Raw genomic sequence first — 12,436 nt, forward strand, 5'->3', positions numbered from 1 at the left:
ATGGGGGCGAAGAGTGTGGTTTGGACTTGTGCTGTGCTTAAGTCTGAACTCCTCATATTTATGCTTCTGACTCGGGACATGTAAGGTGGTTTCAAATGGTAATTTACGGGGTTGTTTCCCTGATTAAACAAGATAATCACTGTAATGCACTCAGTAGAGGGCCCAATAAGTGGTTCATTTTCCCTCCTACACATCTCTGGAATCCACTCACTTCTCCCTATCTCCTCTGCCACCTCCCCTGGCTAAGGCGACCATCCTTCCTGCCAATTTTAGCATTTCTAGTCTCTCCCTCCTCCTGTTTGCAGCACAGCCGTCAGAGCATCTATTTAAAATGCAAAGTTAAGTATGTCACTACCCAGCTCGAATTCCTCCCAGAGCTCTCTACTGCTCTGGGGAAAAATCCCAGGTTTGTGGGTTTGGCATTCAAGGGACCACATCCTCGGTCCTCCCATCCCATCACTCAGACGTCTCCCTTCACTCTCTGTCCTGCTTGTCCCCCAAATCCCAACCAGCCCAACTACCATAAGCTCTTGTTTTAAGACAGTGGAATGCTGTATTCAGAGTTCTTGTCTCCAATTATGGTTCCCATAAACCTCTTACCTCGATGGATATAAATTACACAAATGGGCAGCCTAGTGCAGGAGCTAGGAGGGGATTCCAGGTTAGTCCCTCATGCCTTCTACTTAGGGTTGACTGACGCTTTGGACATTTCCTAGCAAAGTAGGTTCATTTATGGGAAACCCAGGACAGTGCCTGGCACAAAGGAAATGCCCAGTAAAACCTTCACTGAATGAAAGCAATCCTAGAGTTTGGCAAGAAGCAAAAAGGATCTCTGGCATCCTTTATAAGGAGGGTATGCTTAAGAGGTTGCAGGGAAAGCCAGGTGGACAAGAAATGCATGGCCTTAGCCTGGGAACTTCTCCTTGGATGTCACCTGTATTCAACTAAGAAATGGAGGTTTTTTCTTTGTTTTGGTTTCAGAGACATATGCTGCAGTGTTCAGGGTTTAGTCCTGGCTCTGTGCTCAGGCAGTGATCTCAGAGATCACTCCTGGTGGGGCTTAGGGACCGTATGAGATGCGGGGGATTGAACCCTGGTGGACCCTGTGCAAGACAAACAACCTATACACTGTACTATCGCTCTGGTTCCACGGAGGTGTTTTTTTTTTCTCTCCCTCAGGTCCGAAGTGGGAAAGAGGCTTATCTCTGTGTAGCCTCCTCCTTGAAATTCCTAACGGCGTCAGAGGAGCCTCCATCTCCCAACAATGTCTAAAACAAATCCCCTGCCAGGTCAATTCTAACCTCCCATGCCCTCGCCTCTCGCCCACCAACACCCCCTTCTCCTCCACCCTCTCCCGCCCCCGCTACAGGACTCACCTCTGGGTTTCCTTAGCTTTTCCTCCCCACCCCCAACCCCCATCTGTTCTCAGTGACACCTGACAGGCCGCCCCTTGTGGCATCTCAGACATTCCCATATTCCGCAGCCAAGCCCGCCCCTCCCTCCCCTCATTTCTCCATCTCAGGCCAGCGCCCACCCCCTCCCCCCACCTCCACGCAGTCCCTAGCTTTTTTTGGCTGCTGTCTCTTCCTTCTACTCCTCCCTCCTTCCCTGACGCTGAATAATCAGGCCTGGCTGTCCTGGTTTCTGGAAATACCCGCGTGTGGGCAGTGGCACAGGACTGAAACAGGGGATGGAATGGATGGGGGGGTACTGGGTAGTCCCAGGACCCCCAGTGCAGAGACACGGAAAGCCTGCAGGGTGTGTGTGTGTGTGTGTGTGTGTGTGTGTGTGTGTGTGTGTGTGTGTGTGAAGCCTGTCTCCGTCTGGAGAAGGTTGGAGCAGGAGCTTTCTTGAGCAATGGGAAACAGCTGGGAAATCAAAGGGCATGGACGCAGGCCATCTCATCTCCTAGGTCCTCCTCGTCCAGGCGAGAGAGGATGGATTCCTCGTCACTGTAGAGGGAGTTGGTTCCCTGGGCCAGCAGGTCACTGGCAGCGCTGTCCATCTCATCCAGTGTCAGGCAACATGCTTCCGCGATCTCCTTCTTGGCCAGGGCCACAAAGCGTGGGTCTCTGGCAAAGAGGCCCAGGCCCTCAGAGATGAGCACCTGAGGGGGCACAGATGGGATCAGTATTGACAGCATGGAGTCAAAGCAGCTGCCAAAGCGCCTGGTGGGGGGCGGGGGGGGCATGGGGAATGTCAGTGTGCATCAAGGATGTGCCGAGGCCGACTTGCAGGAAAGTCAGCAGGGGGCAGTGGTGAGTATCAGGCAGAGCAGACGTTGAGGAGCAAAGGGACAAAGGGACATGCGCGGGATGAAGACCTGGGGCTCCTTTTTCTCCTCCACTCCAAACGCCCAGCACTTCTCCAACCCTGTCCCTCTTGCCCATGCCCCTTTTGGACTCACGGCTTCCACCAGGCTGTCAGCACTACCCTTCTTGACATGGCTGGGTTCCGAGTGGGTTCCAGGCACGTGTAGACAGGTGAAGGTGTGCAGCGAGCCACTGGTTTTGCCAAGGTATCCCTCCGGCACTGCCCGGTCCTCCACCAATAACAGTGGGGCGTAGAGGAGCCGGCCTCTCTGAGGAGGGGTTGCCCAGGATCCCTGGATCAGAATAAACATCGATGGACTGTGAATGATGGGTGGAGTGAACAGGGTTAGCACTCGCTCCTGAGCATACTTCTCTTATTTGTTTATTTTTGTGGGAACTATACCCAGAGGTTCTCAGGGGCTGGTCCTGTGCTCAGAACTGATCGCTGGCGGCGCTTGGGCGACCGTAGGGAGTGCTGGGGATTCAAACTGAGATGGACAGGATGCAAGGCAAGCACACCAACCCCTGTACCATCTGCCCCCCGTTTGTATGTACTTCTTACCCGCCAAGTACAACAGTTGATTGTACAGTTGGTCAGGTAGATGGCTCAACATGCTGGAGTGCTTGTCTTGCACAGAAAGAGCGAGATTTCATCCTAGCATTAGTGGGAGTAATGGCCAAGAACTGTGAGACCTTCCAAACCAAATAGGAGCAAACTAAAATACAACTGCAGCCAAAGTGAAAGTAAGTCAAACTTGAGGGTATTTTTTGTGGGATACCCACACCGTCTGTGTGCAGGGGCTCATAAGTGGTGGTGCTCATTTAGTGCCAGGGATTGATCCCGCAGGCAAAGTCCTCTGATCCTTAAATTTGAGTTAAGAGAATAGCAGGTTTTCCAGAAAAGGTAGAATCAGTCAACATTCCCACCAACGGTAGGTGAGGGCTTCTTTTCCCCATATCCAGCCCCAAACTGATGGATTTTGGCTCTTGTGATGTGTGCCAGTCTCACTGGTGTGTGATGATACCTAATTGTTGCTTTAATTTTCATTTCTCTGATAAGTGGAACAGAGCATTTTTTTACATAGCTGTTAGCTCTCTGTATATCTTCTTTAAGGAAGTTTCTATTCATCTCTTTTCCCCATTTTTGATGGGACTGATATTTTTTCTTGTTAAGATTTATCAGTGCTTTATATACCTTGGAAATTAACCCTTTGTCAGATGGGTGGTTGCAAATATTTTCTCCCAGTCTGTGGAGTATCTTTTTTCTGGTCTTTTTGCCACACTCAGAGATGCTCATGTATTACTTCTGACTCTGCTCAGAAATCATTCCTGGTGGTGCTTGGGGAATGATATGGGTTACTGGTCATTGAACCTGGGTCTGCCATGTGTAAGGTAATCTGTATTATCTCTGGTCCCATAGTCATCATTTCTTTTGCAGTGAAGAAGCTTCTTAATTTCATGTAGTATCATTTGTTTCTCTTTGCTTCTGTTAGCTTGGCCAATGACATTGAATTACTGAAGATATCTCTGGATTCAGTGTCATAAGAGTTCTGCCTATGTTTTCCTCAATATAATTATTGGGGAAATTATGGATTTAGGACTTATATTGAGGTCTTTAATCCATTTGAAATTGTTTATTTAAGTTTGTTGTGAGATATGAACAGTTCTCTAAAATCCAAGCTTCCATATGACCCAGCAATTCCACTTCTGGGCATCTACCCCAAGGGCCCCAAAACTCTAATTACAAAAGACATTTGTGTACATATATTCATTGCAGCACTATTCACAATAGCCAATATTTGGAAACAAGCCAATGTCCAAGAAAAGATGACTGTATAAAGAAACTAGAGTACATATACACAGCTATAAGAAAAGATGAAATAATACATTTTTCTGCTACCTGGATGGAAGTGGAGAATATCATGCTGAGTGAAGTTAGAAGGAGAGAGATACAGAATTATCTCTCTCATATGTGTAATATTAAGACCCATAGTAAGGGAACAACACATGATCCAAACCAACAGAATCTAAGAAATGAACTACAGAATAGAGCTTTTCAGTGAATTGAGATGGGTGAGTGGAATGAGGTGGTGAGGGAGGGCAGGAGGGAGGATGAAGGGGAAACTCTTAAGATAATGGTATAGGGAAACAGGCAGTATAGTCGCAAGTCTGGTGTTAGAATGTTGTATGCATGAAACCCTACAGTTGACAGTGTTGTAAGATTGTAAATCACCATGGCTAAATTAAAAAAAAATAAATTTACAGGGGAGGACTGGAGGATAGTACAGTGGGTAGGGTGACTTGTATGTGGCTGGGTGACTTGCATGTGGCCCTGCAGATACTGGATGGTGACCTGGGTTTGATCCCTGATATGATTCCTTGAGCCCACCAGGAGTGATCCCTGAGTGCAGAGCCAGGAAGGAGTAAGCCCTGCGAACCTCCAGGTGTGAAAAAAGAAGCATAGCTGACTTGGGCCAGAGAGCTAGTATAGTTGGTAAGATACTTGCCTTGCAGGTGGCTGACCTAGGTTCAATCTCCAGCACCATGTATGGTCCCAATCCCTGCTAAAGATGACCCCTGAATACAGAGTCAGGAGTAAGCCCTGCACTTTTCTGGGGGGCGTTCCAGAAAGAAAGAAAAACAAAACAGAAGAAATAAAAACTAAAAGCAGAACTAGAGCAATAGTATAGAGGGTAGGGCATTTGCCTTATATGCGGCTGATCCGGGTTCAAATTCTGGTATCCTATATGGTCCCCTGAGCCTGCCAGGAGTAATCCCTGGGTATAGAACCAAGAATATGTCCTGAGCACCATCAGGTGTGGCCCAGAAAAAACAAAACAAAACAAAAATAAAGAAAAGAATAGAAAAGAAAAGAAACCTAAGGAGTATAGCAATAACTCTCAGCCCAAGGGTGATTCTGAGGTTGCGTCTCTGTGTACCAACTTTCTCCTCTGTAAACTTCAACTCTTGGCAGAACCACCTCAAGGGTACTTTGAGCACTGTGGGAATGCAGACGTGTCCCCTCCTCCAGAAGCACTTGGATAAGACACCCTGCACCCCTCAAGAGCTCAGCATCCTTTTCATGTGTCACCTGCAACTTTCTGGATCCTGAGTTCTGCCCACGGTGGTAGGTGCCTGGGATGGGCAGATCTTCACAGCTGTCTTGGCGCCGCAGACACTGGATGGTGAAGGACGGTTTGCGACCTGCGAGTGGGTGGCAGTGGTGGAGGAATTGGGGGACACGGGGACCAGAGAAGCTTGTCAATGTCTCTAGTGATTTGCCTGCTGGCCCTTGGAGAGACCCTAGAATCCATGTCTGATCTCACCTGCAGGTGTGGGAGGCAGCAGACGGCGGTGGGGTACATGAGACGCTTCCACATATCTCTGGGATCTGTGAGGTGGCCAAATGTTGGTGTGTAGGGAAGTTTCTGCCTGCTCATTTTGGTAGAAGAGACTGTACAGAGGTGGGCTAAGTGTGAGTGCTGGCCTGGGCATGGTGTCAGGATACCAACAGTCCTGCCCTCCTGCCCGTGCCTTATGGGTTCAGCCTACATACGTGTCAAAGCCAGAGAGCCGAGTCGGGACTTCCTCTGTCTTATCTTGCTTATCTTCTCCTTTCCCTCCCAGGAGCTGAGAATTTCCTTCTTCCGGAATGGTGAAAACCAGAGTCCCAGAATTTCTCCTGGGGAAAGTGAGCAAGTTAGGTTGACCAGATTCCCCAATATGTGTAGCCCTGAGCCCTTGGTTCACTGTTGCTCCATGGTTCATCCTCCACAGAAACAGTAGAATTTACTCTGTGTGTGTGTGTGTGTGTGTGTGTGTGTGGAGTGTGTGTGTGTATGTGTGGAGAGGTTTGGGGCCACAGCTTGGCATGCTAAGGACTACTCTTGGCTTATTGCTCAGAGTACTTGGTTTGATTTTTTTCTCTTTTGATTTTTGGGTCACACCAGATGATACTCAAGGATTACTCCCGGGTCTGTACTCAGGAATTTCTCCTGGTAGTGCTCCAGGGACCAAATGGGATACTGGGGATTGAACCTAGGTCAGTCACATGCAAGGCACGCACCCTACCCACTGTATATTGTTCCAGTCCCCATTCAAAGTCATCAGGACTACTCCTGGCAGTGTTTGGAGGGATCATGTAGTCCTAGGGACGGAACCCGAGTTTCCTTATGCTTCAGCCCCTTGAGTTGTCTCCTTGGCCCCAAATATTTTTTTAATTAGGAAAATTCATATAACCTAAAATTAGTCATCATTTAGAGAGAACATAGGACTTTATTTAAAAAAATATCTCGGGGCTGAAGCAATAGTACAGCAAGTAGGACGTTTGCCTTGCACGTGGCTGACCTGGGTTTGATCCCTGGCATCCCATATGGTCCCCCAAGCACCGCCAGTAGTAATTCCTGAGTGCAGAGCCAGGAGTAACCCCTGAGCATCACTGGGTGTGACCCAAAAAGCAAAATAAATGTCTCATTGGAAGGGCACAAACTTTCAAAATAAATCAAAATTGGCTGTTGAAGATATGTCATCAACATAAGGACTGGGGATGAGTTGCAGAAGGTCACTGAGGCAAAGGCTGTAAAATTTAGGTGTGTAAGGAGTGATGATACAGTGAGTAAGTTGCTTGCCTTGCATGCAGAGACCTGGGTTTGATGGCCAGTACTCACATTATAGTGCCCTGAGCCCACTAGGACTGATCTTTGTGTGCAAAGCCAGGAGTAGGCCGTGAGTAGTGCTGGGTGTTGTCAAATATTACATGTGAACACTTCTCATTTGCGACGGCCTTTAGCCCTCTGAAGTAAGCATAGCCCTTTCACAGGAGAAGAACTGAAGTACAGTGAGATGAAGTGACTAGCCCAGGCTCACTTTTTGGCCTTTTGGGTCACACCCAGAGATGCTCAGATGCTCCTGGCTCTGCACTGAGGGATTACTCATGCACAATTACTCATGGGAGTGTTCGAGATACCATATGGGATGCTGGGGATCCAACTCAGGTCGGACTGATGCAAGGTAAATGCCTTACCAGCTTTACTATTGCTACAGCCATTTCCCCCCAGTCACTTAGATTCTGTATCATGTACATGTACTAATCATGTACATCTTTGAACTTGTTTGCACCGCGTTTGTGTTGCTGCAGTTGTTTTTTGTTTGAAGGCCACATCCAGCACTGCTGAGGTCTTCCTCCTGGCTCTGCACTCAGGGATCACTCCTGGTGATGCCCAGGGACTATATGTGGTGCCAGGGATTAAACTGCAGTCAGCTACAATGCAAGGCATGCAAAGCACTTTAACCTCTATGTGATCTTTCCAATCCTTGCATTGCCTTTGACTTTTTTTTCCCTTTTTGGGGGCAATACTTGGTGGTTCTCAGGGCCTACTTTGGGCTTATGTTTGGGAGTCCTTACCAGTAGTGCTTAGAAGAATCATAGGGTTTGGGGATTGGATCTGGGTTTTGTGGATGGTTAGCACACGCTCAGCCCTTTGAATTATCTCCGTGGTCCTGACCTTTTCATAGGTATTACTCTCTTTTTTGCCAAACCTAGTTGTCTTTAGGGCGTATTCCTGGATCTGCGCTCCGAGATCACTTCTGGTAGCCTTGAGGAACCATATGGGGTGCCAAGGATTGAATCTGGGTTGGTTGTGTGTAAGGCAAGCACCCTACCTGCTGTACTGTCTCTCTGACCCTCATATGTATTTCTTATTCTCTAGTTTCCCACTTCAGTCCTGAGTATCCTCCATTCTCCCCAAACTTTTACTCATAGGCCCTCTTTAACCCCCTTCTCTGGTCTCCGAGTCACCCCACCACAACACAATATCTAACCTTTGCTTCCCTCCCACCCTCCCACCATTCCCGTGACTATACCTGAGGGTGTGGGATCCGGCCTGGGGTACACTGGACTGCCTGGAGTCGGGGGCTTCCCTGTCATCATCACTGGATTCAGGGGAGTATACATCTGCAAGTCTGGTCCCCACAGGCAAGGACACAGAAATCAGGGAATTCTGACGCGATGGAGGCTGGGACTCCATGGGGGTCTGTGGAAATCAAAGGACCAAGTGTTGCATTCCTATTCACTCTAAGTCAGTTGGCCATATAGAATGCCACCTTTTTAGGGAGGCTAGGGCACACCAGGCAGTGCTGAGGGATTATTCCCAGCCAAGCTCAGGTGATCATATGTGGTGCCAGGGATCGAACCTGGGTTGGCCATGTACAAGGCGAGCACCCTGCCCACTTTTATAAATTTAAACTTATTTTTTAACAGACTATGACTTAAAGAGTTATTTATGATTGAGTTTCAGGCATACAATGCACCAGCACCAATTCTACCACCACAAGTATCAATTTCCCTCTATTATTGTTCCCCATTTCCTGCCGCACTCATCCCCCTATCCCTCTTATCTCTATGACAGGCACTTTTTTTAAAAAAAAAAGCACTGGTATTTTTAAAAATTGTGAGGGGCTGGAGCAATAGCACAGTGGATAGGGCATTTGCCTTGCACGTGGCTGACCCAGGTTCAATTCCCAGCATCCCATATGGTCCCCCAAGCACCGCCAGGAGTAATTCCTGAGTGCAGAGCCAGGAATAACCCCTGAGCATCGCCAGGTGTGACCCAAAAAGCAAAAAAAAAGCACTGTGATTTACAATACTGTAACTGATTAGATTTCACTCCTGGCACGTTCCAGATCCACACCTTCCCTCAGAGTGACTGTCTCCCTTCACTGTTGTCTCAGTGTCTCCCTCCTATCCTGTTTCCCTACTTCTCTCCTTTGTGGTCTGCACACTGGCTATCCTTAAAAAATCAGGGGGAGAGTGGCTGCCCACGAATGTCTCCTCTGCTCCTGAATGGCCATGATCCCAGAGTCACACAAAACAATTCTGGAACCCAGCGGCTTCTTGCAGAAATGCATCTACACTGTGAACTAAGCTATGTCTCTGTGCTGCCCTGGGAGGGGAAAGGTTTTGTCCCTCGGCCTTTCCTTTTCGTGTTGGCATTGCGATGGCCATCTATCAGAGCCCATTGGATGGAGGTATGAGTTTGCAGTGACGGGGTGTGTGGGAAATCTCCGGATTGGGTGGGGGCGGTACTGGCGCTGCTCCCCACCCAGATGAGACCCCGAGCAGCTGCCCACAAACGGCTCCTCCGCTCCTGAATGGCCATGATCCCAGAGGCACACAAACCAATTTCAGAACCCAGTGGCTTCTGGCAGAAATCCCTCTGGACTTAATTACTAAAATACCAGAAATCCAAAATCATATATTCTTCATTAACAGTAATAGAAAACAAATTATCAAATGATGTCTTTTCGGCAGGTCTGATTGCTGAGGTAAAATTCCAAATAATAATAGTGGGTTTTCTGTCCAAACATTGAATGTAGTCAAAGTAAAAAGAGAGCAAAGTGAAAATCATCTGCCACACAGGCAGGGTGGGGTGTGGGACGGGGAAGTATACTGGGGTTCTTGGTTGTGGAACATGTGCACTGGTGAAGGGATGGGTGTTTGATCATTGTATGACTGAGACTTAAACCTGAAAGCTTTGTAACTGTTCTCACGGTGATTCAATAAATTTTTTTTTTAAATTGGGGGTAGGGCACACTCAGTGGTGCTCAGCGCTCAATCCTGGCTCTCCACTCAGGGATCAAAGGATATGAGGCTCAGGGGACCATATGGGTTGCTGGGAATTGAAGCCAGGTCATCTGGGTGCAAGGCAAATACATTACCTACTATACCATCACTCCAGTTCTTCATATAGCGTGTCTTTAATGGGCTACCCAGGAACTCAATTCAGGTGATGCACCCCAACAATGGATAGTAATCATCAAGTAAACATTTGTCTATTGGGGGTGATGTCTCTGGAAGACTCCCCCTCCCACAGGCAGTGACAAAGTCCCTCAATATTGAAGGAATATTTTACAATCAAGAGTCAGGGAACCGGTTGTGGTTCACATAGTTGAACACATATATTTTCTGTACCAGGCCCTGAATGCCAGCCCAGGCACTGTGCCCCACCCCACTCCAGAACTGCAGGGCCTGGCCTCCACCATAATAGAAGGAAAAAAGAATATGATATTGCACAAAACAGTAAAGTGGACCATCTGTCTCACAGAATTTTTTTAAAGTCTGCTGGATACTGAAACCTTGTGGCACTCACACTGTGCTTTTCTGGGTCCTTCTCATCTTCCTCCTCTTCCTCCTGCTCCTCATCTGTGTCACAGGTGAGGGCCTGCCGGATCTCAGGGCCCAGGACCTGGAGGGTCCTCAGACCAGCCTATGGGGTTGAGGATAAAGAATCAGGACAACTCGGGGTCTGGCTCCATTCTTCTCTAGGGGCCTGCGTTTCAGGCAGGAGTTGGGGCTGGGTAAGTAACCCCTCAGCCACCCTGATTCTCTCTCTTTTGTTTTTGGGGTACACTCGGCAATGCTCAGGGGTTACTTCCTGGCTGTGTTACCAGGAATTACTCCTGGTAGTAGTTAGGAAACCATATGGAATGCCGGGAATAGAACTTGAGCTACCACAGGCAAGGCAAGTGCCCTATCCACTGTATCTGGTCCCACCATCCTGATTCTCTTCGGGTTCTTGGACCTCATTTTTCTCATTGATGAGATGACCCCCAGGAGGTCAAGAAGGCTATCACCCTCAGCCACAACAATCGCATTACCACCCTCCTTCCAGACCCAGTTCTCAAGACCTGACCTGAAGCACTGAGGAGGTACTTGGAGGGGCTTCAGTCCCTAGTAGCCCTTTTTCCTTCCTTCGTCGGAATTTGCAGAAATAGTCCTGAATTAGAAATGTGGCGTAGAATTTCCCCACAGTGACCTCTTCTTCTGGGGGGTAGAGAGGAATAGATTACATAGGGGTACTCAGTTTCAGTGCCTGCCTGTCTCCCCTTCCCCCCATCAGTAGGGCAGGTTTTGTGGGGTTTGCAATCCTGGCAATCCTCTTAGTAGTCAGAAGAGGGCTCCTGGCATCTGGGGGTGGGGCTAACTCACCATCAGCAGGGGGGATGACCTCATCTAGCAGCTTGGGCTTCATCCGCTTCCAGATCTTTTTGATGACAATCCGCAGCTCCTGATTGGCTTGCTCTAGTTTCCCTGCATTGGGTCATGAGCCAATAGGCAGAACCCTCGGTAACTGCAGCCTCACAATTGGAGGGCATTTTGCAAGCTTTGCAGCCACACTCTTCTCCCATTGAACAAGTGGTAAAACAGACCAGGAGGAGCCACACTATTGAGGTCTAGAACTAGTATTGGGGCCTATTAATAAGTGCGCTCCCGAAACCCTCCCCAGGGATCCTCCCACACCTGTCCCTGACCACCCCATTTCTTTCCCTCTTATCCCCCACACACCTTCTGTCTTGATCTTCAGGGATGTCCGAACCAGGGCAAAGAGTGTGGCATTGAATGTCACTGTCCCATCTGAGCTGAGGGGCATGTTCATCGACACAAGCCTCTGTACACACCAGGGATACAGGACTCAGTTTGGGCAAATGTCATGGATGCAGGGATAAATGCCCGAGCAATGTGGTCGGGAGATCTCTCACTGGTTTTGGGGGTGGTAGGGTGAGCAGAGACACAAACCTTGCAGGCCACTCGATGTGGACACAACTTCCCAAATCCTAAGGGGGGCTGGATACGTCTCAGCAGGGCCACCACATCCAGGTGCTTGATGCGGCCCCTGGGAGCAGATAAGGGATTGGGAGGGAGACACCAATGAACTGGAGAAAGCCTCTTAAGTCTTTCTCCAGGCCCTACCAATTCATTGCTCTCCCCTACCTTCTAACACCCCTGTCTGGATATAGCAGGGTTGAATTGGGAAGCAGTAGGCAGGATAAGGGGGCAGAGGATAGAGCAGTAGGCAACTTGGGACATGTAATAGTTGGGTAATGGGAAGAAGCACAAGTTAGAAATCTTGGGGCTAGTGGACTGTGGGAGCAGTGTCCTGTTTCCTAGAGTTCCATGTATGGGGTAGGGAGCATACTTGGCCCCAGGATCATATTCAGACCAGATCCTCTTGAATTCATCGAGGTGATGGGGGCCCAGTATGGACCAATCTCTGGTTAGGTAATCAAAGTTGTCCATGATCACAGCCACAAAGAGATTGATGATCTGTAGGCCAGAGAGCAGTGGG

At 48.6% G+C, this 12,436-nt stretch overlaps 1 protein-coding gene across 1 annotated transcript in view; it reads right to left on the minus strand.

Annotated features, from left to right (window-relative positions):
• Positions 1 to 1,876: 1,876 nt before the first annotated feature.
• CACNA1F (calcium voltage-gated channel subunit alpha1 F) overlaps positions 1,877 to 12,436 on the minus strand; it is a 40,631-nt gene continuing 30,071 nt past the window's right edge. The window contains 12 exon segments of the mRNA XM_004606451.2: positions 1,877 to 2,107; positions 2,408 to 2,605; positions 5,404 to 5,516; positions 5,639 to 5,766; positions 5,887 to 5,994; positions 8,175 to 8,344; positions 10,460 to 10,576; positions 11,003 to 11,133; positions 11,299 to 11,400; positions 11,656 to 11,758; positions 11,887 to 11,983; positions 12,287 to 12,414. Coding sequence (XP_004606508.2) covers positions 1,877 to 2,107; positions 2,408 to 2,605; positions 5,404 to 5,516; positions 5,639 to 5,766; positions 5,887 to 5,994; positions 8,175 to 8,344; positions 10,460 to 10,576; positions 11,003 to 11,133; positions 11,299 to 11,400; positions 11,656 to 11,758; positions 11,887 to 11,983; positions 12,287 to 12,414 — 1,626 coding nt within the window.

The sequence above is a fragment of the Sorex araneus genome, chromosome X, assembly GCF_027595985.1.
Source record: "Sorex araneus isolate mSorAra2 chromosome X, mSorAra2.pri, whole genome shotgun sequence".
Classification (NCBI taxonomy): Eukaryota; Metazoa; Chordata; class Mammalia; order Eulipotyphla; family Soricidae; genus Sorex; species Sorex araneus.